The 21,765-nt window shown below is 36.1% G+C and overlaps 4 protein-coding genes across 6 annotated transcripts in view; 2 read left to right on the top strand and 2 right to left on the bottom strand.

Annotated features, from left to right (window-relative positions):
* Nucleotides 1-21,765, top strand: part of LOC120339888 (solute carrier family 35 member F6-like) — a 139,076-nt gene that overhangs the window by 22,661 nt on the left and 94,650 nt on the right. The gene's annotated exons all lie outside the window — the stretch shown is intronic.
* LOC120339328 (pyrethroid hydrolase Ces2e-like) lies at nucleotides 1,587-7,504 on the bottom strand. Of its 2 annotated transcripts, none has more exons than XM_078116039.1 (9): nucleotides 7,471-7,504; nucleotides 4,738-4,930; nucleotides 4,433-4,629; nucleotides 4,014-4,177; nucleotides 3,478-3,629; nucleotides 3,182-3,388; nucleotides 2,909-3,053; nucleotides 2,327-2,573; nucleotides 1,587-1,917 (listed from the first exon to the last, which is right to left on the bottom strand). In XM_078116039.1, exons 1-9 carry the CDS (start codon nucleotides 7,497-7,499, stop codon nucleotides 1,758-1,760), a joined length of 1,494 nt encoding a protein of 497 aa, XP_077972165.1. In that variant the 5' UTR covers nucleotides 7,500-7,504; the 3' UTR covers nucleotides 1,587-1,757. The 2 variants fall into 2 exon arrangements, with proteins under 2 accessions (XP_077972165.1, XP_039263363.2); XM_039407429.2 differs by lacking the exon at nucleotides 7,471-7,504 and adding an exon at nucleotides 6,096-7,463.
* LOC120339329 (aldo-keto reductase family 1 member B1-like) lies at nucleotides 7,530-11,023 on the top strand. Its single transcript, XM_039407432.2, has 8 exons — nucleotides 7,530-8,112; nucleotides 8,654-8,821; nucleotides 9,037-9,153; nucleotides 9,656-9,739; nucleotides 9,887-10,110; nucleotides 10,319-10,484; nucleotides 10,556-10,638; nucleotides 10,886-11,023. The coding sequence occupies exons 1-8, from the start codon at nucleotides 8,044-8,046 to the stop codon at nucleotides 10,938-10,940; spliced, it is 966 nt and encodes a 321-aa protein (XP_039263366.1). The 5' UTR covers nucleotides 7,530-8,043; the 3' UTR covers nucleotides 10,941-11,023.
* On the bottom strand, nucleotides 12,248-21,044 carry LOC120339330 (uncharacterized). 2 transcript variants are annotated; one of them, XM_039407433.2, is made up of 5 exons: nucleotides 20,898-21,044; nucleotides 18,811-19,043; nucleotides 17,605-17,820; nucleotides 12,853-13,059; nucleotides 12,248-12,564 (listed from the first exon to the last, which is right to left on the bottom strand). In XM_039407433.2, the coding sequence occupies exons 1-5, from the start codon at nucleotides 20,968-20,970 to the stop codon at nucleotides 12,358-12,360; spliced, it is 936 nt and encodes a 311-aa protein (XP_039263367.2). In that variant the 5' UTR covers nucleotides 20,971-21,044; the 3' UTR covers nucleotides 12,248-12,357. The 2 variants fall into 2 exon arrangements, with proteins under 2 accessions (XP_039263367.2, XP_039263368.2); XM_039407434.2 differs by having other exon boundaries at nucleotides 12,248-12,482.

Below are 21,765 nucleotides of genomic sequence, written 5' to 3'. Positions count from 1 at the left end.
AATATGATTACGTCATCGCAAATTTATCTCTTGCGGCGTTTAATTTAAAAAAATATTACTAACTGTGTTGGTAAGGACTCAATAAATGTGAAAAATATTGAAAGTACCAAGGTTGCTGATAATGAAAATTTACGATGATAAATTCAGGATCAGTTTTCGGTCGATTTCGAAATATATTGTTCACGATTTCATTGCAAAATCGGATATTCAATGTCATACAACAAATGTGAAGTTGATGCCGTTTTTCTTTATGATATATATCTCAAAGAATAATTTGCACATCTAACATTAAAAATTTGTCACATTAATGACGTTTAACAACGGAATCGGGTTTTCTAAAATATTTCCACATGCCCGAACTACGCTGCCTATCTTTTGCAGCAGAGGAATCATGAAACTATCTCGATTCGTGAATAATTTTTAGCGATACCGGGATAAGAACACGCGAATTTGCTTTATAACCATTGCGACGTAACAAGCTGAAATTATAATTATTACGTCAAACGTCACGCGGCGGTTAACCGGTTAATTTTACTCGGTTAACGGTTGAAGTGTTTTCCCTGAAATCCCAGCCCTATTTGTGAGGTTTCCCTATTACAACCAAACATTCCAATCACTGGCATATAGGCGCAAGAGTTCAATAACACTATGAATTCCCACTACCAATTGCTGTAACCATCAAGAAAGTTTTAGGTCTAGATATATTAACAAAATTTCTAGATGTGTGTTCCAAGCGCCATAACTTTATCGGCTTGCCGACCTTGATTCAATATGAAAGACATGCGCAATATATTTTATTTATAACGTAAATATGTCGGCTTACCATACGTCCCGTTTTAGGCGGGACAGTCCCACTTTTTACCGTCTTCTCCCGACGTCCCGACCGGTCAGCCAAAAGTCCCGATTTTGCGTTCAGCCAGTCAGCATAATACAAGGACAATACCAATTGTCATGTTCTCGATACTGTTGTTGCGGTGTAGCGTACCTGTAGCTTACCTACTGAAGGTGGATGCGTGGTTTTGTTGCTACAATTTGTTACGTGTAAGCCCCGTACTGAACCCGATATTTAGACAAACAGCGTAAACTCTCGATGACAATATGGTCAAGGAAGACAGACGGAATGGTTTTAAATGTAGGCCCCTAATGTAAAATCGATAAATTCAAAGTAGAAAAAATCACAGCTGTGGTCTTTAGAGGCGTCTCGCTTTGGGATCACAAAATTAGGGTAACCCTATAAATATGCTATATACGAAGTTAAAAATAGGGTGATGGTGATATACTGAGAATTTAGCAAAGGCTTCTAATGGGAAAAAAATCTCACTTTGTGTACATTATTTCATGTAATAAAAATGTGGTCCCACAAGAGAAGGATTGCTGATGTACCGTAAAATCCTATTTGATTTTAGGAAGGTATTTTCTAGAAAGCCCGGACAATCTTGAAACGCTTCTGTTACCAATTCACAATGCAAATTTGTATTGTATTAGCAAATGGATTTATGTAAATAGTATTTCAGACCAAATCTGATTTTGAGAGGCCGAACGCCTACGTCCGGAAATCATGTACCGCCATTGATTAACAAAAATCACGTGTTATTATAAACTTCAATTTGGAATAGAATATTCGTTAATAATATAAATATACAAGCAACTGAATCGTCATAAATTGCTTTGATACTATTTTCTGAAAATTATAGAAGCTATAATTTAAATCTAACTATAGGTGTTGTAGCTATAAAGTTTCTGTTATATTCTTTCAATCATTCAATCACGTAATCGGGCATCACTTCGTTCCAGAATTCTGCTTCTTTTTCTGCCAAATTTTCTCCGATTGAATATGGGATATTAACAATGAGATATTTTCCTTTGGTTTTGTATTGGGGCCAATTGATATCCACTTTCTGCCCCTTATTGGGATTTCTGGAAAAAAGTTAAAAGCGGGTAATGAAATGTTTGCTATATGTGAAATATACCATAGAATTTTTACGATCATATATCAAGTGCTTAGGTCTCATGCGAGACAAAATTAGTGAGTCCAGATTCCTTTTTTTAGCATATCTTCTATATCCTTTTTTCTAGCGTATTTTCTATCAATGACATACATGCTTTTAGATGCGAATCTGGTATTTCGAGGAGTAATCCCCACATAAAACCTTAAGGACTGAAATGACTAGCACCAATTAAATAGCCTTTCATGGATACTCAAAATCCCAAGATAGCTTACCATACTAGCAGCTGGCCGTCCATTAGCTTGTTGAGCAGTAGCTCATTTATAATCAGTTTGTTAAGTTTTAGTAAAGGTTACCCAGAGTGAAAGTAACTATCTTACCCTGTTTTTGCAAAATTTGTCAAATACTTCATGAAATCGATACTCATTTGCTTTTCCTCTTCGGCATATTTCGTACCCAAAGGAAGTTCGTTCGGTGAAAATGGAACTCCAAACGTCAGGATAACATCCTCGCCATGGTCGCAAATGCACCAACTCGGCTTTAATCCAACTTCTGGTCCATATTCTCTGTCGTGGAATAGTTTAAGCTGAAAGTTTCCATGATAAACGTATGTTGGTGCGCCAGCATCTGAAAGTTTTTATTAAATATTACTCTATAATAGCATAAACAGTGGTGAGATTCTAATTAAGAACTGGGTTCTCCTTTGTATCGAACTCACTAACAACAGGTTCCCTAATTTCAGTACACCTTATAACGTCACTGCATAAGCTACATTAAGATGACGCGCTTCACATAAATTTAATACACCATATATAACGCCAGTCATAAGCTGCGATGCACGTTACCCAGCATTTGCTGCGGTAGTCTAACTAAGAACGGGCACGCTGATTATCATGACATTCCAAGAACAGGATCGTTGCCACCATAGCATTTAACTAGGTTCCAGAAACACACAACGATACCCGAATGAGATGAAGCAACCTTGACAGCGGGAGCAACAAACATTGAATCGCCCATTATGCTTCCCTGTAGTTTACTGAACCGCAGTTCGTCTTGATCGTCCACCGAGTAGAATTCTTTGCACTTTTCGAAACCTTCCTTTGTTACCTGCGTAAAATTAATGAACAATAGGGTATAAATTTAAATAATTCGAAAATGAGGTTAACAGCAAGTTAACTATATTGCCGCAAACCAATTCCGAAATAAGGTGAATATATTACATTATCGGTACTCACAGGAGTGAATAATGATTTATAAACCTCTTCCACGTCTTTTATACCGGTCATAAAATTAGGGGATGAGCTTGATAATATTCCTTGTCCTTCTGTGCTGTTGCATCCAAGAATATACGGCACTTTAACAAATTCTTTGTCGTTTACATATTCTTCTGGAGTTTTACAAAACACCTTACCATCAAGAGTAGGGAGAAAAGAAATCCTTTGCTGAAATGTAATTATTCAATATTTAATTTGAGAGATAAATATCTTGAAGATAAACTTCTGGTTCATCGCTGATATAAAAAATATATTACCATTGACAATTGCATACACGAATTGACTAAATCATCGGCTGGAATCTTTTGTAATGCTTCCAGAATTTTACAATCTTCTTTTTCTTCAATCTTTAAATGCTTAAAACATTTTTCATTCTTCTCAGAATTCTTCTCGACCGTTTGAAAAAATCCTGTGAAAAACATTTTTCTGACGAAATGAGTCTATTTTACAAATAATTTTATATGTATCTGCATGCTGTTCGATTCTGTCAAATACCAAATAGCCTACTTTATATATATATAAACAATTTATTACAAAACCAGGCCTACAAAAGACTGTCATACATAATTATAAAGGCCCACAATACTAGTTACTAGATGTGGCATTCAATACCTATAAGCTGTGTGAAAAGTTTTTTGGGGGAAATAACAAGTTTATTCTCTTCATATTTTATGATGAGTTTAAAGGTCAAATATTTGGTTGATATTGAGGTTACTACATGTTGAGAATTTATCAATCTGAAACTTTGATTTTTGTTTGCCATCAACATTCCTCGTTCTATAGTGACAAATACCTTTTAAAGTTGCTTGTCCACTATGACTAATTGCTTTGTGGAACAGACCGCGTGATAATGGAGACAACAAATGCATGTTGACAGACATTCCTCCAGCACTTTCACCAAAGATAGTCACGTTGTCTTTGTCACCGCCAAATGCATCGATGTTTTCTTGGACCCATCTGAACAAATTGTAACTTATATTAAATTGTTCAAAAAGACCGCCAAGATTGTTCAAAAACCGCCACACTAAATACACAATATAAAGCCAATAACCTTTTTGAGAAGTACTACCATGACTGAATATTAAAAACATAGGGGATATTTAAATGTCCCCCATAGTACCTGTGTACAGGAACTATGACTAGACAGTGCATTGACGCTCTCATATTCTTAGACATAGTTTATCTAAGGTAAATTACGTTTATGCTACGAACCTCAATGCCAACTGCTGATCTAAAAATCCAGCATTCCCCGGGCATATTGAAGAAGGTCCAAGGGAGAGAAATCCAAATATTCCAAGTCTATAGTTAGGCACAACTATGACAACATCGTTCATTCCAGCCAACATACTTCCATCATACAAGCGTTCAGAACCCATGCTGAATCCACCGCCAAACCACCACACCATCACCTGAAAATCAAATATAAATGTTTACGACTCTACAGTAGGGAAATAATTAACAATGTACAATTAATATATTCGAGATAGTCTGAAAAAGCTAAAATTCGTGTAATTTACCGGAAGGTTTTTTCCTTTTTCCAGATGCGGAGTATACACAGACAAATGTAAGCAATCTTCGTCAGCAACTGGTTTGCTCTTGCAAGCGTCAGGTATGGCAATGTATGGTTTCATCATTTCATCAATGACTAGTGGATACATTGGTGTGTTGCCTGCTACTGTTCCATCTTTAACCGCAGTCCATGGTTCAGCTCTTAAATACCAATAAGTGATTTTGAATCACAAAGAGGCAGCATAGGACTCTAGTAGATACAGCATTGTCTAACTCTACAAATTTCAATTTTCAAGTGGAATTTGCTAGGATTTGAATTTACATATTATTTTCAACCGGTGCGAACCAGCTGAATCCCACTTACTGATGGGTATATTCACTTGGCTGACACAAACAGTCCCCGAACTCGTAAGAGAACTGAAGTAAGGAAAATCGGAATAAAATTATGGCATGACCCTAACCTGGTACACATACGGGAGTACCCAATAATTTAATGAGCAGTAGTTAGAAAGTAATAGCACAAGTCGACAATTTGACGAACGAAAGGAACCGATGTCTCGATTGAATCTGACATTTCATTCAAACATTACTCGAGTTCCAAACTAAATTACGTTCACACTTCACGTTACAAAGGTAAGCTTCGCAATTTTGAAATCTAATCGTCTCAAATACACTCAAATTCGGAATTACCGATTCGAAACAAGTTTTATCGGCTTCAACAAATGAATCTTTATATAAAGTATTGTGTTTAACAAATAGTTTTCTCCAAATGATTGCAGGAATATAGTGTGTTCCCGTTTTGATATAAGCTACGGAGGGCTTCATCAGATATTAAACCTGCTTTATGGTAATCTGTTTGATATTTTTTTTTCTTTCGGCTGACACGCCGTAGTCGAAATATCAAGATTTCTTATCTTAAGTTAAATATTCTGTTGCTATTCTTCTTCAGATAGTATGAAGAGCCGATCCATACCCACATCATCTTACTATCATAAGTTAGACAACATTTCTAAAATTTTATCTAGTCTACAAACTGCTATCAACAGTTTAAATATTTTAACAGTAATCAATCACAATGCCGAGTGTAGGGGATGCGCTGTAAATGAATGGCATGGCATGTAATATTAACATGATGGCTCATTCAGTCTTTTTAGTGTGGATAGCCTGTCGTTTTTAGCTTTGTGTCGACCATGATTTGATAGACTTGGTAAGGCTCATAGTAAAATTATTTTCGACTTGTTAAAATCATTAACAGTTACCATAAATTTTGCTATCTTTCAAGTCTTGAAAAGTTTCAAATGCAATATTTCTTGCATATATATTATTATTATATACCTGCTATTATAAATGTAATAACACTACTTACGACTGGGGTGGCATAAATCTCAGGCTTCCTACAGGTGGTTTGCCGAAAGGAATATTTCGAAATGCATGCACCGGCTTTGCATCCTTCACTTTCAAATTCACAATTCTACCTTTTATTTTTCCATTAGAGGTTGAAACGATGGTAGAACTCATGTCGATTTCAGATATCGGATATAAAGTGTCTATTCTATGCTGATCTTTGAATAGTAGACTGTTCAATTACTGAACCGGTTATTTGTAATTCTATCGCGATTAAAAAGCAAACGAAGTGAAGTGTAGGAATGTAAATAGTCGTCATATATTTTAATAAAATCATAAAATAACCAAGGATTTAAGCAATTAATTTTTGCAGTTTTTTTCTGTTATATGACTCATACTAGGGTTTGTATGAATATACTAAAATTTAGAGGTAAACGTAGCGGTAAATGAGGTAGGAGGTAAATGTTTGTAACACCAAAATCAAACAAATTGCTGATTTTTTTCATAGTTTGCGTTATTTGAGATCTGTATTCACAATGTGACCGAAAACTTAGATAAACAAAGGCATATGATATCATAATGTAAATTTTGATTTAAAAGCAAATACTTTACGCTGAATAGCAATTCTAGAATAGCTGTGAGCAACAAAGCAAATTTTGAATTTCGTAATCGTAATTCAAGGTAAATCTTTCGTAACCGAATGTAATTTTCACCTAACCAAAGATAAACAAGATCAAAATAAATTCATGTATTTTTTATTTTGTATGTTTATTTTTTAGTATAGATACCAATATTTATCTGGTAATTGAGACTGCATGACTGTCTTTTATTCTATAAACATTGTCTCTGCTATCATATAATTAACATCTAATTGGTTACCACGAATGAGTCTGTGCTCTTTCCAACAAGCACTCGGAACAAATCGCGCAAAATTTAATTAATCTTAAACCCAGTGCAATGGCGAACAAAGTATGAAGATATGCCGCTTTATTGATAACAAATTTTGGTTATAGATCTTATAACATTGTCGTTCGCTTCGCACAAGCTAGCTGTTAGGGCATTGTAACGTCGTCGGATTAGAAATACTCGCACGTACCAGATTGAACTGAATTAAAAACTCATTTTGTGGTCTACACACCATTCAAAATCGGCACTCCTCCGCGGGCCGCACAATTTTTCCTTGTGGACCGCAGGTTGCACACCTCTGATGTTAGTTATTAGCGCCAGAATATCTAGTCCACGACGTATACTATAAACAAGTTCGTCAGAACTCGGAAGTCAAAATATTGGACCTCCTACAATGTTAAAAATGTCAAACAGCTTTCGAAACGGATTGAGCTCAGAACCAGAAGCAAAGAGCCCTCGAATGTAAATTAAAATTTGGTTTAAAAACTCACTTCGTCCGACGATCCGGTATCTCATACATACTCATAATAAAAACCATTACCAAACGAACAGTAAATCAGCCGAGCGCTAATAGTGCGCACAAAGGAATACATGCACAGAGCTTAAAGTGAGCTTTCCTTGATGGAAACCGATCGTGGAAATTACCATAGCATCATGCTCGTTAGCACACTCCGTTCGTAAGCTCGCACAATTCAATGTTTACAAAAGTATTGTGGGCTGCTAGTCATCTGCATGGCGCCGTTTATATTTGCTATGTCGTTCCAATTTCTCGTAGGTGTCGCCATTATTACAGATAACATTTCGTTAAGTATAACCTGTTTTGTTTGCATATTGGAACGGTCGTTATCGCGGAGGTCTCTTACCGAGTTATGCCTCGACCAAGCTCGATTCCATGTCTTTGGATACTGTCAATACTGCTTTATTAACGGTCATAAAACAAACGAGTCAATAGCTCTTGTAAAAGAAGAGATAATATTCCTGAAGTTGCAATATCTTCCCGCCACTCGTTCCTTTTCTGATTTCCGGCGCTACCGAGAGTACCTTTTACAACTCGCGGCAACAGAATGTCGGTTCCAAATGTCAAACTAAATACTGGATATGGTATGCCTATATTAGGATTCGGAACATGGCAGGTATTTTGTAGTTGCTTCCCTACAACAATGTTCGATTTGACTATTTTAATTTAGAAATTCATTATCATAACTTAAGCTGGTCTGATAAATAACAATCGTCTGTGAATAAGGTGCGGTTCATCTAAAATTTTCATTGGTTTATATTGCCTGATGTGCTTGCTGATATGTTATCGGTGCTTATCGAGTTTTTGAAACTGTTGTTATGATATTGTGCGTATGATGAGCAGTGATGCTAGGTTGGTAGCTTACTGCCTGCCTATACCTCGCGGTGCAGCTGTAACATTTACGAATATGGTTATTGCAAATACAGTAGTGGGTGGGTTTCGGCGGCCGCATTAACACGTTCTTGGATAATTACCAATGAATTTTGGCCTTAGACGTTAGACGGCTGCAAAAAATTTAGTAACGTGCGAAAAGCATTGTATTTGGCTTTTCGAAAGTTATGTATTAGATTTACCTGTCCTGGAGCATGTAAAGTTAATGAAGTTTACACAGTGACATAATACATTTTCTTACAACGTAAAATTTATTTTATTTGAAGTCTGAAAAAGGTGTAGTGGGAGCTGCTGTAAAGTCCGCATTGAATGTTGGATACCGGCATATAGATTGCGCGTGGGTTTACGGGAATGAAAAAGAAATTGGTGATGCGTTGGAAGAAACTTTTAAAGAAGGCAAAATTAAAAGAGAAGATTTGTTTTTGACCAGCAAGGTAAGTTTTAGAATTATATTTATTACACAATGCAAATTAAACATTTTTATATACAATGTTCTATGTTCCAGTGTTGTATAAAACGAGCTCCGGAATGTGCAATTCGTCAGCATGTCATTCTTCAACATGTGTCATGCTTAGTATCTTTCATTTTGATTACCCATTTTCACTCTTACTTAGATAAACATATTCATTACGAAATATTTTTTGTTTAGTTATGGAATATATTTCACGACCCAGAAGACGTCGAGGATTCGCTTCGCGAAACATTGAAATTTTTGCAAACTGACTATTTAGATCTGTATTTGATGCATTGGCCATTCTCTTTCTTTGTAAGTATGAATCACAGAATCGCTGCATCATAAACAAGAGTGAGAGCGCTGAAAATCGCGCGTTACAACTTTCTTAATAATATTTACATTTGCCAGTACGTTTTGTATAATATACTGTAAGAGCATACGATGACAAATATGGATATAACGCAAAGTGATAAGCACCGAGGTCAATTTGATGTGCATACACAGTGCATTATATAAAGAAAATTATGCGATCTGCTTATACATTTGTATCTAGAAATATTTGCAACAACGGATGTTTTTAATTACTTGTGCAAAAAGTATTTAACCCTGCTTATACTGCCCAATATGTACTCAAATGTCATTTATAATATTAACTGTATATACTCACGTCGCCACGTTGGATTATTCATGTACATTTCTTTCTTGGGAGATGTAAATTTTGATGCATGTACGTGACAAGTTACCAACACTCTCAACGCTTCAGTGTGTATAACATAATTTTCTTAATGGTCAAATTTCATTAAAAATATTTTAGAAAAACGATAACAGAGATATATTACCGAAGGATGGCGACGACAAAGTTATGAACACTTATATTCATTATCTGGACACCTGGAAGGTATTGGCTTACATTGAATGTTAAGATATATTAGTCATATCGTATACCATATACTATTCAATATATATAAGATATATGGTTGTCTTCTACAGATACTGTGCAGCGACAAAATGCCCTTTTTCTACAAATGTTTTACTTCTGCTACAGGCCATGGAAAATTGTCAGAAAAAAGGTTTGGTTCGCAGCATAGGTGTGTCCAACTTCAATGAGTATCAAATAAACAAAATCATCAAAGGGGGATCAATTGTACCAGCAGTTCATCAAATTGAATGTCATCCATATTTGAATGAGGAAACGCACATTAAGTACTGCAAAGATAATGGAATTGCAGTTACAGCTTATGCACCACTAGGATCTCCAAAAAGGCCATGGTAGATATACATCAGTAACATGCTACTCTTTTTCGAATTTCATTTTTTTGGCAATCTGTGTGATCAAATGTTTAAAATTATAATAAATAAATGATTTGTTGAAATTTGTATTAATTATATGATTTTTAAGCCCATTTTCCTCACTTCTACAAAATCACACTACATCTAACATATCGACATTTAACAGATCCTTATATTTGACACGTAGGGGAACAGCTGAAGAGCCCGTTGTTCTTAATGATCCTGTGTTAAAAAAGATAGCAGACAAATATGGAAAAACTCCCGCACATGTTGCTATCAAATTTCAAATGCAAAGAGGAGTGATTGTTATTCCAAAAAGCGTTACTCCAGCAAGAATTTCAAGCAATTTTGAGGTATAAAGTGATTATTTACATTTCCCGTTGTTCTTCCGCAAAATATATTATAGTAACTATTTTATACGTAGGTTTTCGATTTTGAATTGAGCAACGATGACATGGATGGAATTAGAGGAGTCAATAGAAACTGGAGAGGATTGAGCTTTGACTGGTATTGTGGAAATTTCTTATTTTCATTTTTTTTTCTAGCGTCGTGTTGAATAAAAAAAAAAGTAACGCTGTTTCATGTGAATAAATCTATGATAGATTCTTCACAACGAGCTTAATGAGAAATTTGTTACTCATGCCTATAACTCAGCTCCATGCGCTTGACGTTTCAGTATACGGAGCTGGTACACGACACCTACATTTATATGTCATCATACGCAATGCGTATAAGCAATATAATATATTTTCAGGGCTGCTAAAAGTCACAAGTATTGGGCTTACCACCCAAACTACTCTGAAGATTAAACTCAAAATGGAAAAGGGAGAAGAACAAAAACTCAACAATAAATGTTGCCGAGTAGAACATGGATGAATAAATTTGATTCTCATTTGTATAATTTTGATTGAAAACAGACGATTTTATTTATTTCCCAAATTATTCATGCATCATTGTCAATACCGTATCACGGCAAAATGTTTTAGAAAATAACAATTGGAACCGTGAGATAAATATTGTCGTACTCTTTGTTCAAGGCTCGAGTAAACTTTATTTTGTACATACCATACTCCCTTATAGTCTTAAAGAAGTTATCTATCGTCTGAAATCAAAACTGCAGAGAGGAATATGGTGTCCAACGAAGGCATACTACAAAGAAGGAAAATGCACCAAATAAAAGGTAATAGCATATTTCAGGAATTCAAAACGTACTCGTGGGCTCTCACCTCTCAGTTCGCGTAATGTTGACTATAGCCCGGCATTCCCGAGGAACTATCGAGATGAAAGACGGTTTGGTTGAAAGAGTATTTGTTTTCGCGGTGGGTAAAGTTCTAAGAATGTCAATTTTCGACTGAGTTGGCAAGAATATAGTGACAAATTGTAATACCATTGAATTCTTCTTGAAGATCAGCGCGTTTTCGCTGCTGTCATTGAAACAAAACATCAATCAGAACTTTCAGTGAAACGCATATTACTAGGGAGGCAGGATAACTCACGTGAGAAATTTTATCCTGATAGATCCATCCGTTTAGATTCTATGGCTAAACGACTAAGAATAGAAGGCTTCTGTAGAACGAGTTCCAAAATATATGGTACTTCGCCACAAGAAACAAATATAACTATTTTTGAGCGAAAAGAGGTCCTAACGCTCAGTGAGTCATTGCCCTGAATACGTGGGTCGAAATTTCTAACGACCTTACCATAAAACAACTATGTTTCGCTTTTTCGGCAAATTAGATCTAGATTTGGTTATATTAGGATTCATTTCAAAGCAAGCCATATTTTATGTTTTTAACCTAAGCGCTAGTAAAAAAGGCCCTCCTATACATATTTCGATCGCGATCTTCAGAAGCGTGTTATAATAATATATTGTGCATATTTCTTTTCTCCAAATCATTAATAACTCTGTATTCAATTTCTACGTCTTGTACATTTTGAAGTGTATATTTGTCGTGGATTGCGTTTGCAAGCTGTATGCCATTAATAACATTGAATAGTAGTTAAATGTTGGCAAAGACAAACGAAGACAACTGAGATTTATTGTGAGTTTTATGACCCTATTATTCACAGCTATAAAAATATTCTCGAAACTTTTTTCAATTGAAAAAGCATAATCTCCTTCAAATTCATCTTATTTTTTAATGCACCAACAAACTTATGTTAAAATATAATTTTCCTATGTGGGTTATGCTGACGAGACAACGTAGCATTATATTACTTGTAACATTATTCTTGTTCGTACTTCGATGATCGACGCTTCCATACTGTGGCGTGTGCAACTGCCCACTGATGTTCTCTCAAAGTTTCTCGTATTATATATGGCATTTCTTCAGAATCAATCAACTCAAAATCTGGCAACAAATATGATTTTATAGTGTCAAAAGCTCTCACTTCTTTCCCATTAGAGTCTGTGAATCCACCGAGCCATTTATCCTGTGTAATAGTAATATACAATGTAACCTGACTCTAACTTTACGTTACAATGTAGTCAATGCAATACATGTATTATAATGCAATATAACAGGTGCTAATTGGGGAGAATGTTGAACCCCATAATGAAAAATGTATCTCAGTCTTCAAGATGAATATAAACAATGTACTAGAATCCCTTCCTTTTAATGTATTTGACATCTGCACCTATACAACCGAACCGTGCAATTGCACAAAATTGGAAAATGCTCGTCTTATAAATAGAAGCAAGAAAGAGCTATCTAGACTTACCTTAGACGTAAATACGGTAAGAAATGTATATGGACTCGTAATAACACAAATTCCTCCTTTGGCAACAATATTTTTTAAATGCAAAATAAACTTCGTAGGATCTGGTAACCTACAAATGACGTTTGCAGCAAGAACACAACCGAACTGGCCCAGTGTCGATGGTAAGTTACAGGCATCTCCTCGCATGAATGAACATCTTGAAGTGTCCTGAGGAAATATGTAAAAATATTTCTATATAATCTATATAAAAAATCACCGGCAATTTTAAACCAATTTGTGGAGTAGTTAAAAGCCCTAAACCTCGCCTTTCAAAAAAGTGAAAAAGTAACTGCAATAACAACTTGTGAGCAATATTATCCGTAATTTCACCTCGTGTCTAATAATTGAAATTGATATTCTAAATTTCACTTATATGTAAATAATAACGAATATAACAAGACGGTAGGCGCCCAGATCTACGCTGATACTCGAGGCTCGCTTCAGCCCAGGCTTTCGCGATTTCAAAGCCAGCACCAAACTAATGCATAGACAGGCAAGGCAGTCGATTCGTCACTGGAGGTGCAAGGTAGGCCCACGGGCGTTAAGACCTCAGGCTCGACATTCAATTTTGAAATCGTTTTTGAATTGTAAAGGCTCGTTCCAGAATAAAACCAGTTCAAAATTTGGTGCTCCCAAAGTATTCGTATAAAGATGGCGCACAACCCGAACATAGTATGTGTACCAGGTTAGGGTTGTTCAGGTTGTGCGTCATCTTGGTACGAATACTTCCGGAGCGCCCAAAATTTATAAAACTGATAATTGTCAAATCTGTAGGTTAATAATTCTTGACCCAAACATTTACTATTTGAAGGGTTGAAAAATTCAATATGGTCAAATAAATGTATTTAAGCTTTTACATTTACAACAAAAAGTCAAATTAATTTAATAGTTTTTACCGTAATGATTCCTTTCTTTTTTAAAAATATGAGAGAATATTGATATATATAGCTATATTAATTAATCTAAGATTCTAAGCTACAATTAATCTAAGAATTATTATATATTTACTATTTCGGATCTTTTTTATTGCAGACTTGTTTATTTTAAAAAGTGGAATGCGACTAAAAACGGTATTATGACATCGGGGTTTCTGGTGCCATGAAATTTCATTTCACGTTTGCTTTTATCAAAGCGCTTTTAAATTCAACGGACTATCCAATCTATTTGATGATTAGCTGCCTTCTTGCAAGACAATATAGCATTTCATTTTTATAGATTTAAAAATATATATGAAAAGAACTATAACGCCATAACAAACAATCTTGATTTTCTAATAATCATTAGTCGGCCGAGGAATTGCGTGTTTGAGGAAGCCAAAATATAATGTCTGGAGAGTCCGGACCCACATATTTTTGAAGTTTTGTATGCGGACCTTCGGTAAAAATAGTTGATTAGCCCTGGACTCTAGCCAACGACTAACATACCGGTCTAGCCTTAGACTAGAGTAGGGTTGCCATACCGTCCGGAAAATTCCGGACATGTCCGGAATTTGGGGTTAAATTTTGCGTCCGGAAAGAATTTAGAAAAATGCTCAAATGTCCGGAATTTTACTGCATCTGCAATCTGCTTTTACTACGGTGCACACTGCTAATACTACGAGGTTGTGCGGAATTATGATGTAACAGAGCGTTCCTTATCAATGATTTTCACCGCTTAGAACAGGGGTCGGCAACCTACGACCCGCGGAGCAATATAATCCGGCCCGCGACGCTTCACTCAATTATAGTAACAAATTATAGCTGTTTTGTCGATTATATTCTTTACGCAAAAGAATTTAAGTGTAGACTAAATTATATTATAACCTAACAAGTATATAATTCACAATTACTCGTTTAATGAGCCTATAATTTAATTATAATTTAGACAAATGACGACAAAACGCAGAAAAGTTGATGCTAAGTGCAAATGATTCAATGGCGCAAAAAATATTCAAATGGTCAGTCTTCGCGCGCTGTTCAAAATTTAACTTCTGATCTGTGTGATAAAATGTGATTCATCGGTCATTCATTCGATTTTTAACATTCTAAAAATATGTGCGGCCCGCCAAAGACTTGCAACCGCGAGCGACAAAAGGTTGCCGACCCCTGACTTAGAACTTTCTGATTATTATTCGCTGACTGTTTTACCCGTTTCGTTGAGCAGCTGCAAGTGTATTTGATAACAGCTAGTTTCTTGTTAAGTTAGCTGAATACAGAAGTTTTATACCACAAAGTTTTACTTGTGGATTTTTCTATTTGAATAGGAAGCAAGTCAGGAATTCGGGATCGAAAGTGATGGTCCCTGAAGCTTTTTGGTTCAGTTAGTCTGGTGGTAAATTACTTTGTTTTTTGAAGTATGCATTTTTAGTTGGGTTGTATTTATTGTTAATAAAAAAATATATTATTTCAAATGGCTAATTTTAAACGAAAGTACACATTCACTAACGAGATTCGAGAAAAACATCCATGTTTTAGAAAAGGCAGGAATGATTATGAAGCAGAACACTTGGTTTGCGAATCAGGAACCTATATATATGTCTGTCGTGCACAACGGTAATGGTGATTTAAACACACATCTGCAATCAGAAAAATATTGCAAAGCAGTAAGAGGATCAACGAAAATGACAAATTATTTTGTTACAGCGGGAAATAAATGCGAAGATGAAATCACTGCCGCAGAGGGCACTCTTGCATTTCACGCTTTTGATCATCATCATAGCTTTTTGTCCATGGACTGTACATCTGTTTTACTTAAAAATATTCTCCCTGATTCTAATGTAGCGAAGAAGTTTAGTAGTGGCCGCACAAAGACTGAAAAAGTTGTTACTAGCGTACTTGCGCAATATTCTATTGATGCTGTTCTGAAAAGTTTTGAAGAAAACGATATCGCATATTTTGGCGTTGCAACAGATGGCAGCAATCACAGTGAACTGAAATTATTTCCTACAATTATTCAATATTTTGACTGGAGGAAAGGTGGTTTGCAATCAAAATTGATTGAGTTTACAAACAAGGCAAACGCGACTGCCCAAACAATTTCCACTTATGTAAAAGACACTTTAGAAAAAATGATGTTTTTGGAAAAATGTGTGGCATTCACAGGAGACGACTGTAAATGCCCTATTGAAGAGAATTACATCTCCAGAAAAATATGCATGGTCAGAAGAGTAAATTTGTAGTGACTTGACTTACAAGCGTGTCTGTAATTTGTTTTAAGCTGTAATCACTGTTCTTACTTTTCGGCACAACCTAATTCTCAATATTATTTTCCACTCTGAACTTGAGATTCATTTAGAGCAGTGGTCGGCAAACTTAATGTACTTGCGGGCCAAATATACACATTTCCGGTAGCGCGCGGGCCGCAATAATTCCGCTTTCGAACAATCATTACATTAAACTTCCAATTATGGCGCATTCGCACCTTCTATTGCTGTGTTAAAAGCCTGCTACAATGAGATGTGTATGTGGCGTTTTTTCAATATATTATCTAACAATACATTGTTTTTATTTACCTATTATCGATGTGAAGGATGATGTTCTTATGGCAACTTGCCCGCGGTACGTCGTCCAAATGACGATTATAAAATTTATTGTAAGTGTAATGCATTTTAGATTAAGCTGCTGACAGCAATATGAGCTTCCGAACGTGCAGATTACACGTTTTGCACTGTCGCACAAATGAGCTGTGGCTCAGTCTCGGGTATCGGGGTCGAATTTTCGATGAGACGTCTCGTAACGAGTTCAACATTAAATACCTTAAATATTAGCGATGCTGACCGGACATATAGAGCTGGCTTTGGAATGCGCGAGAAAAAAAAATATTTTTGCGTCCAAGCACTTTGGAATGTTCGACCCTTGTCGTGAACTCCTCCCGTTTCCAAGACAATTTTAATATCAAAATTAACTCGAACGGCATAGAACTGACGCTACTCATTACAAAACAAGCGTCGTACAGCAGCACTTGTTATCACATAAATCTGTGTGTGGACAATAATAAATTCAGGTTCAATTTTTGTGTATATATGTATTAAATGTCGTTCGAGGGCCGCAATAAATTGGCTCGCCGGCCGCATTCGGCCCGCGGGCCGCAGTTTGCCGACCCCCGATTTAGAGCTATATTTAGAGAGTGCTCCGTCTGGTGTGAGATTCTGCTTGTGACCGAAGACAATACTTTTCATTTCGGTAGCTGGCGCTTTAGCATGAGTATCGTACAGCTGTTGCAGCATTAGCATTTCGGTAGCGCATATTTATGGTCTCATGAAAATACGGAGCTCCTGAAGTATTTGCACCAAGATGGCGCACAACCTGAACATCGTATAGGTTGTGCGCCATCTTGGTGCACATACTTCGGGAGCGCCGAAAATACTCATGCACTGTCCGGAATTTTGCTTTTTCAAATATGGTAACCCTAGACTAGAGCCTCTCGTTTAAATCCGGCACTGGTCACATGCCTTGTCTAAATGACAAATCTAATCCCTGTATTCTTTTGATGCGCGATCCAAACAAGCAACTTTCTGAAGTTGCTGAATACTGTCGGATTTCGCTCTGTTACCATGTATGCAAAATCGCAAACCTATAACGGCAGCGTACTGCGGAACTACCGGTTCATTTTGAAAGCTGCACCTCTCGTCGGCATCCTTACGTAAGCCAAACAGTGATAAACACACATACAGAAAGGTTCTAGGGCACAACAACAGTCTGATGGTTTCCGAGCGCGAATATCCAATTAACTTACGATGTCAGTTGGTACAACTGCAACATGCTTAGTTGTTAAGTGGCCCTCCACGATAGCTTCGTATTCCAAGCGTTTTATTTTAGAAAGCACTTCACAGGTTCCTAAGAAAGCATGGCTGTAATCCAGTCCAACTGCCCTTTTGAAAGTTCTCGCCAGTTCAAATGTCGAACGACCGACTGCACATCCAATTTCCAGGCATTTGTCGTTGGAGCATGCCTTAATTATAAGAATAGCGAAGGATAAAATTAAAAAAAAATACTTAAAAGGGTAATATGCAATTTATGCTTCTTGACACATTTCAAAACAATATTTAAATAAATATATATCAAGTAAATAACTTGAGCCCACTCTTAAAATTTTAAAAAGGCATTGTTTTATTCTCTATCACCTAAATCAATTTGATAGAATGTTGATAGGAAATAGCATGAATATTAAAATTTAAAATAAGGTATTCACTTATTCTCTATCATACACATGGCGGTGTATATCAATTATATATATATATTGACGTAAATGTAGAAGAACGATTGGTATGCTACAATGGCGTGGGAGTATAACACCACATGTCGCAGAGCATTGCAGAAGAAAGAAGAGGAAGCAAGTTTTCGTTGCCTATAACGGAGACCTTCAGGCTATAGTACTAGCTGAAGAAATATTCCATGTTATTGTGATAGACCTCGTGCTATCGTTGCGCTATAGGTTATCGATTGATTATAATGTGACACATCATCTGATGCAGGCAATGCCTAAATATGCTGCTATAGACATCGTAAAAATCGTATTCGTGGAATACGACTCCTTCATGTGAACACGTACTACATATGCATTGCCATGAGATATATACAGATAATGGGTACTCCTGAAGTATGCGCACCAAGATGTCGCATAACCTGAACCCTAACCTGGTACACAACCTGAGTTCAGGTTGTGCGCCATCTTGGTGCGCATACTTCAAGAGGTCCGGTAAATGTTATGATTGGTGGAGCATATCAAGAATAAAATTTTAAACTTAACACCAAACACTGAATTGTACAACAAAGCGCTGATTGTTTAGTAAAAATGCTGGTTCACTACAAAATTATTAAATAACTGGTATTTAATTCGGAAGAAACAGGAATGGGCAGATTCGAACTATTAAAAGCGTTGTTTGATTCACATTGCCAGCTTTAGTGATTACTAACAACACATTGTATAAACCTCACTTACAGATCGGTCGAAATGCTTAACACAAAGCTGTGCACATCTCACTGGAAAATCATAACCATCCAACGGAGCACTAACATGCTTGCAGATTGTTTCTCGATCACCGTAGTGAAACATCATATATTCGTTTAATATTTTCTTCGTTTCGTACTTGTTTTCCTCATTTGGCAATTGGTTAAACAATACGCACTGGGATGAAGCGTAGTTGTATGCTGCTGCGAATGTCAGTCCTCCTCCTGAAATCAGTACAATACATTTTATTTTACAAACACCCGTCTGAACAATGAATCAAGCCTATCATACCAAACGGACGCTACAGTTATGAATAATCTCTCTTGGCTTGCGAAGCAAAAGGTTCCAATCCATCATTTAGATAAAATCTTGTTACTTCTTCCAAATTATAAATATATATATAGTCGATATTGGTCAGATTGATTAACAAACAAAGTTAGTTTACATGTTATGACGATGACCAAAACACAATCGCAGATTTGACGAACATTGGAGGTAGTTATTAATCTGTATTAAATATTAAGAATGAATCATCTCCACGTCATTGGTTCATCGCTAAAATTGAATCGCTTGCAACTGGCAATTTGCTTATAGCAGTGCCATTAATTGTATTCAAGAACTGGTATTACCTTTATCGAAAGGTCAATTCCAGAATTACCAGTACTTTTCCATTCTAATTTATTAAAAAATTCCTGCAATCATGAACTCCTGAATGGAGCTCGTATACTGGTATATCATAAGGTCGAAAGGTCAATTCCGGAATTACTAGTATTTTTCCATTCTAATCCATTAAAAAAATTCCAGCAATCATGAACTCGTAAAGACAGCTCATGTACTGTTTTGCCATAAATATGATTGCCAAGTTAATGTAAGCGTAGTAATTTAAATTAAAAAAGTTTGAATATTTTTACAAAATTAGAATCATTAAAATGTGGTTAATAAAACATTGTGAATCATAGATTATTTTACTACGCCGCTGGCAAATTCTTTCTCAGGTCATGCACATCGAACTTGATTTGAACTTGACACAATGAAGGGGCATCACAAAACCTTGCATGGATGAAATTGTTGATCGCACAGTCATACTCATGTAGTTTTAACGGGGAGTACGTCATCATTTTCTACCGATAGCAGTAATCCTATTAGCTATTTCATCAACATGAACTTTTTGTCGATTTGTGAACTGTTATTAGGCATATATATTATTCATATTAGCAAACTGTATTGCACAATTACGACCTAAATACCTACGACTTACTCTAATGACGATGTGGAAAATAGCCAGTGGCGTAGCCAAGGGGGTGGTTTGCGCACCCCCCCCCCCCCCCCCCACCTTGAAATGTGAAAAAAATAAAATCATTTTTCTGTATCATAGATAGCAATTTTCCATAGCTTGAAATGCTTTTTAGACCCACAAGACTACTGAAAACACGAGTATTGCAGCGTTCGATCGGACCCGTTAGCAGTTTCGATCTAACTTGGCAAAAAAAAAAAATTTAGAACCCCCCCCCCCCCCTTTAAAAAAAATTTTGGCTACGCCCCTGAAAATAGCTACTACTCTCAGTTAAATATCACTTGATGTAATCAGCAATAAAAAAAGGTTTCAGTTCAAGCGAAGCGCTTATTTATTGGAATTTTCATTGGATCATTTTCTTTTATCACGTTTGACTTTGTCTATCTAATGTTTGTGCGTAAAATTGGTTGTACATCTTAAATACATATACATGGAGCTTGTGGGTAAAACGTATCGGGGTAACCAAGTGAAATAGGATCCTCCTAAAAGTTCCATTTTTAATCTATCCTTACGCAAAGAAACTTCCTGCAGAATAAAATTTTTGCAACAGGCAGCATATCACTGGTGGGAAAAAATATTGCTTCAATTTGTAAACTTATCAAAGCACACCGTGTATGTGGCGTAAAATCCCTTGTTGAATTATGAAATTGAGATTTGTGTGTATTTTAACACATTCAAATTTACCTACTTTTCATGCCCTTTCGCGTACAATAGTTATAATCATTGGTATTGCAAAGAAGACACAAATATGAAATTATAGACGTAATACTCCATACATACTCACCAATTACGAAGGCAGCTCCAACAAAATATTTTTTGATAGCGAACTCGCTAGAAAGCAACGTATTTAAGTTCATCCTTAGTACACCAACAATCACCTTAAATAACGTGGAAAATTATCTGGACCGTAGCCCGCACTGGACAGGGTTAAAACAACAATGTCTTTCACTCACGTACATATGTCGTATTTATAAGCAAGGCAGGCTAGTTAGTAATGAAAGCCATAAAAGATATCCTGAGGCGATTTCATGAGACCTGACACGGTACTTTGTGGTACTTTTAACTTTCAGGGAAAATATGAGCGCTCCGAATGTGCGAAAAAGATACTTATACTTCAATTCTAAACCCCCTGTCTACTATTCCAAAATATGCACGTACTCAAGTATATTGTGTATTTTACCAAATTTTATGGTATTCTATTTTTTTAATAGTAGGCCCCGACCCATCGATACACACCTTAACGAAAATATGTAGCGTTGTATTTATACTTTGTTTGACCATACTAAGTAATTATATCACCCTAGATTTTATTATACTAATATTATGAGTTATTCAACTTCAATGATTGATGTATTTTACAATACAATAAAGCAGTGGCGGCGCGTGGTCATTTTGACAACCGGGGCAAGCTACTGCGGGACCAAGTCACCCCCATCTACGGGGACAGGATGAGCGCTGTAAGTTCTCCCATCATTTTATGAGTATAAAAACCATTCCATCGGTAACAACCAATCGGCAAAAGCGACAATTTTTAACGATAAGAAAGTGTCTTTAAAACCGGTCCAAGTCAAGGGATTAATAAATATAGACATAGTTTATTTTGAAACCTCTTTCAAAAGGAAAGGCAATATTTACCCAGATAAATACAATGA

The sequence above is a fragment of the Styela clava genome, chromosome 9 (genome assembly GCF_964204865.1).
Source record: "Styela clava chromosome 9, kaStyClav1.hap1.2, whole genome shotgun sequence".
NCBI classification, from domain to species: domain Eukaryota; kingdom Metazoa; phylum Chordata; class Ascidiacea; order Stolidobranchia; family Styelidae; genus Styela; species Styela clava.
This window is presented reverse-complemented; position numbering and strand designations above follow the sequence as displayed.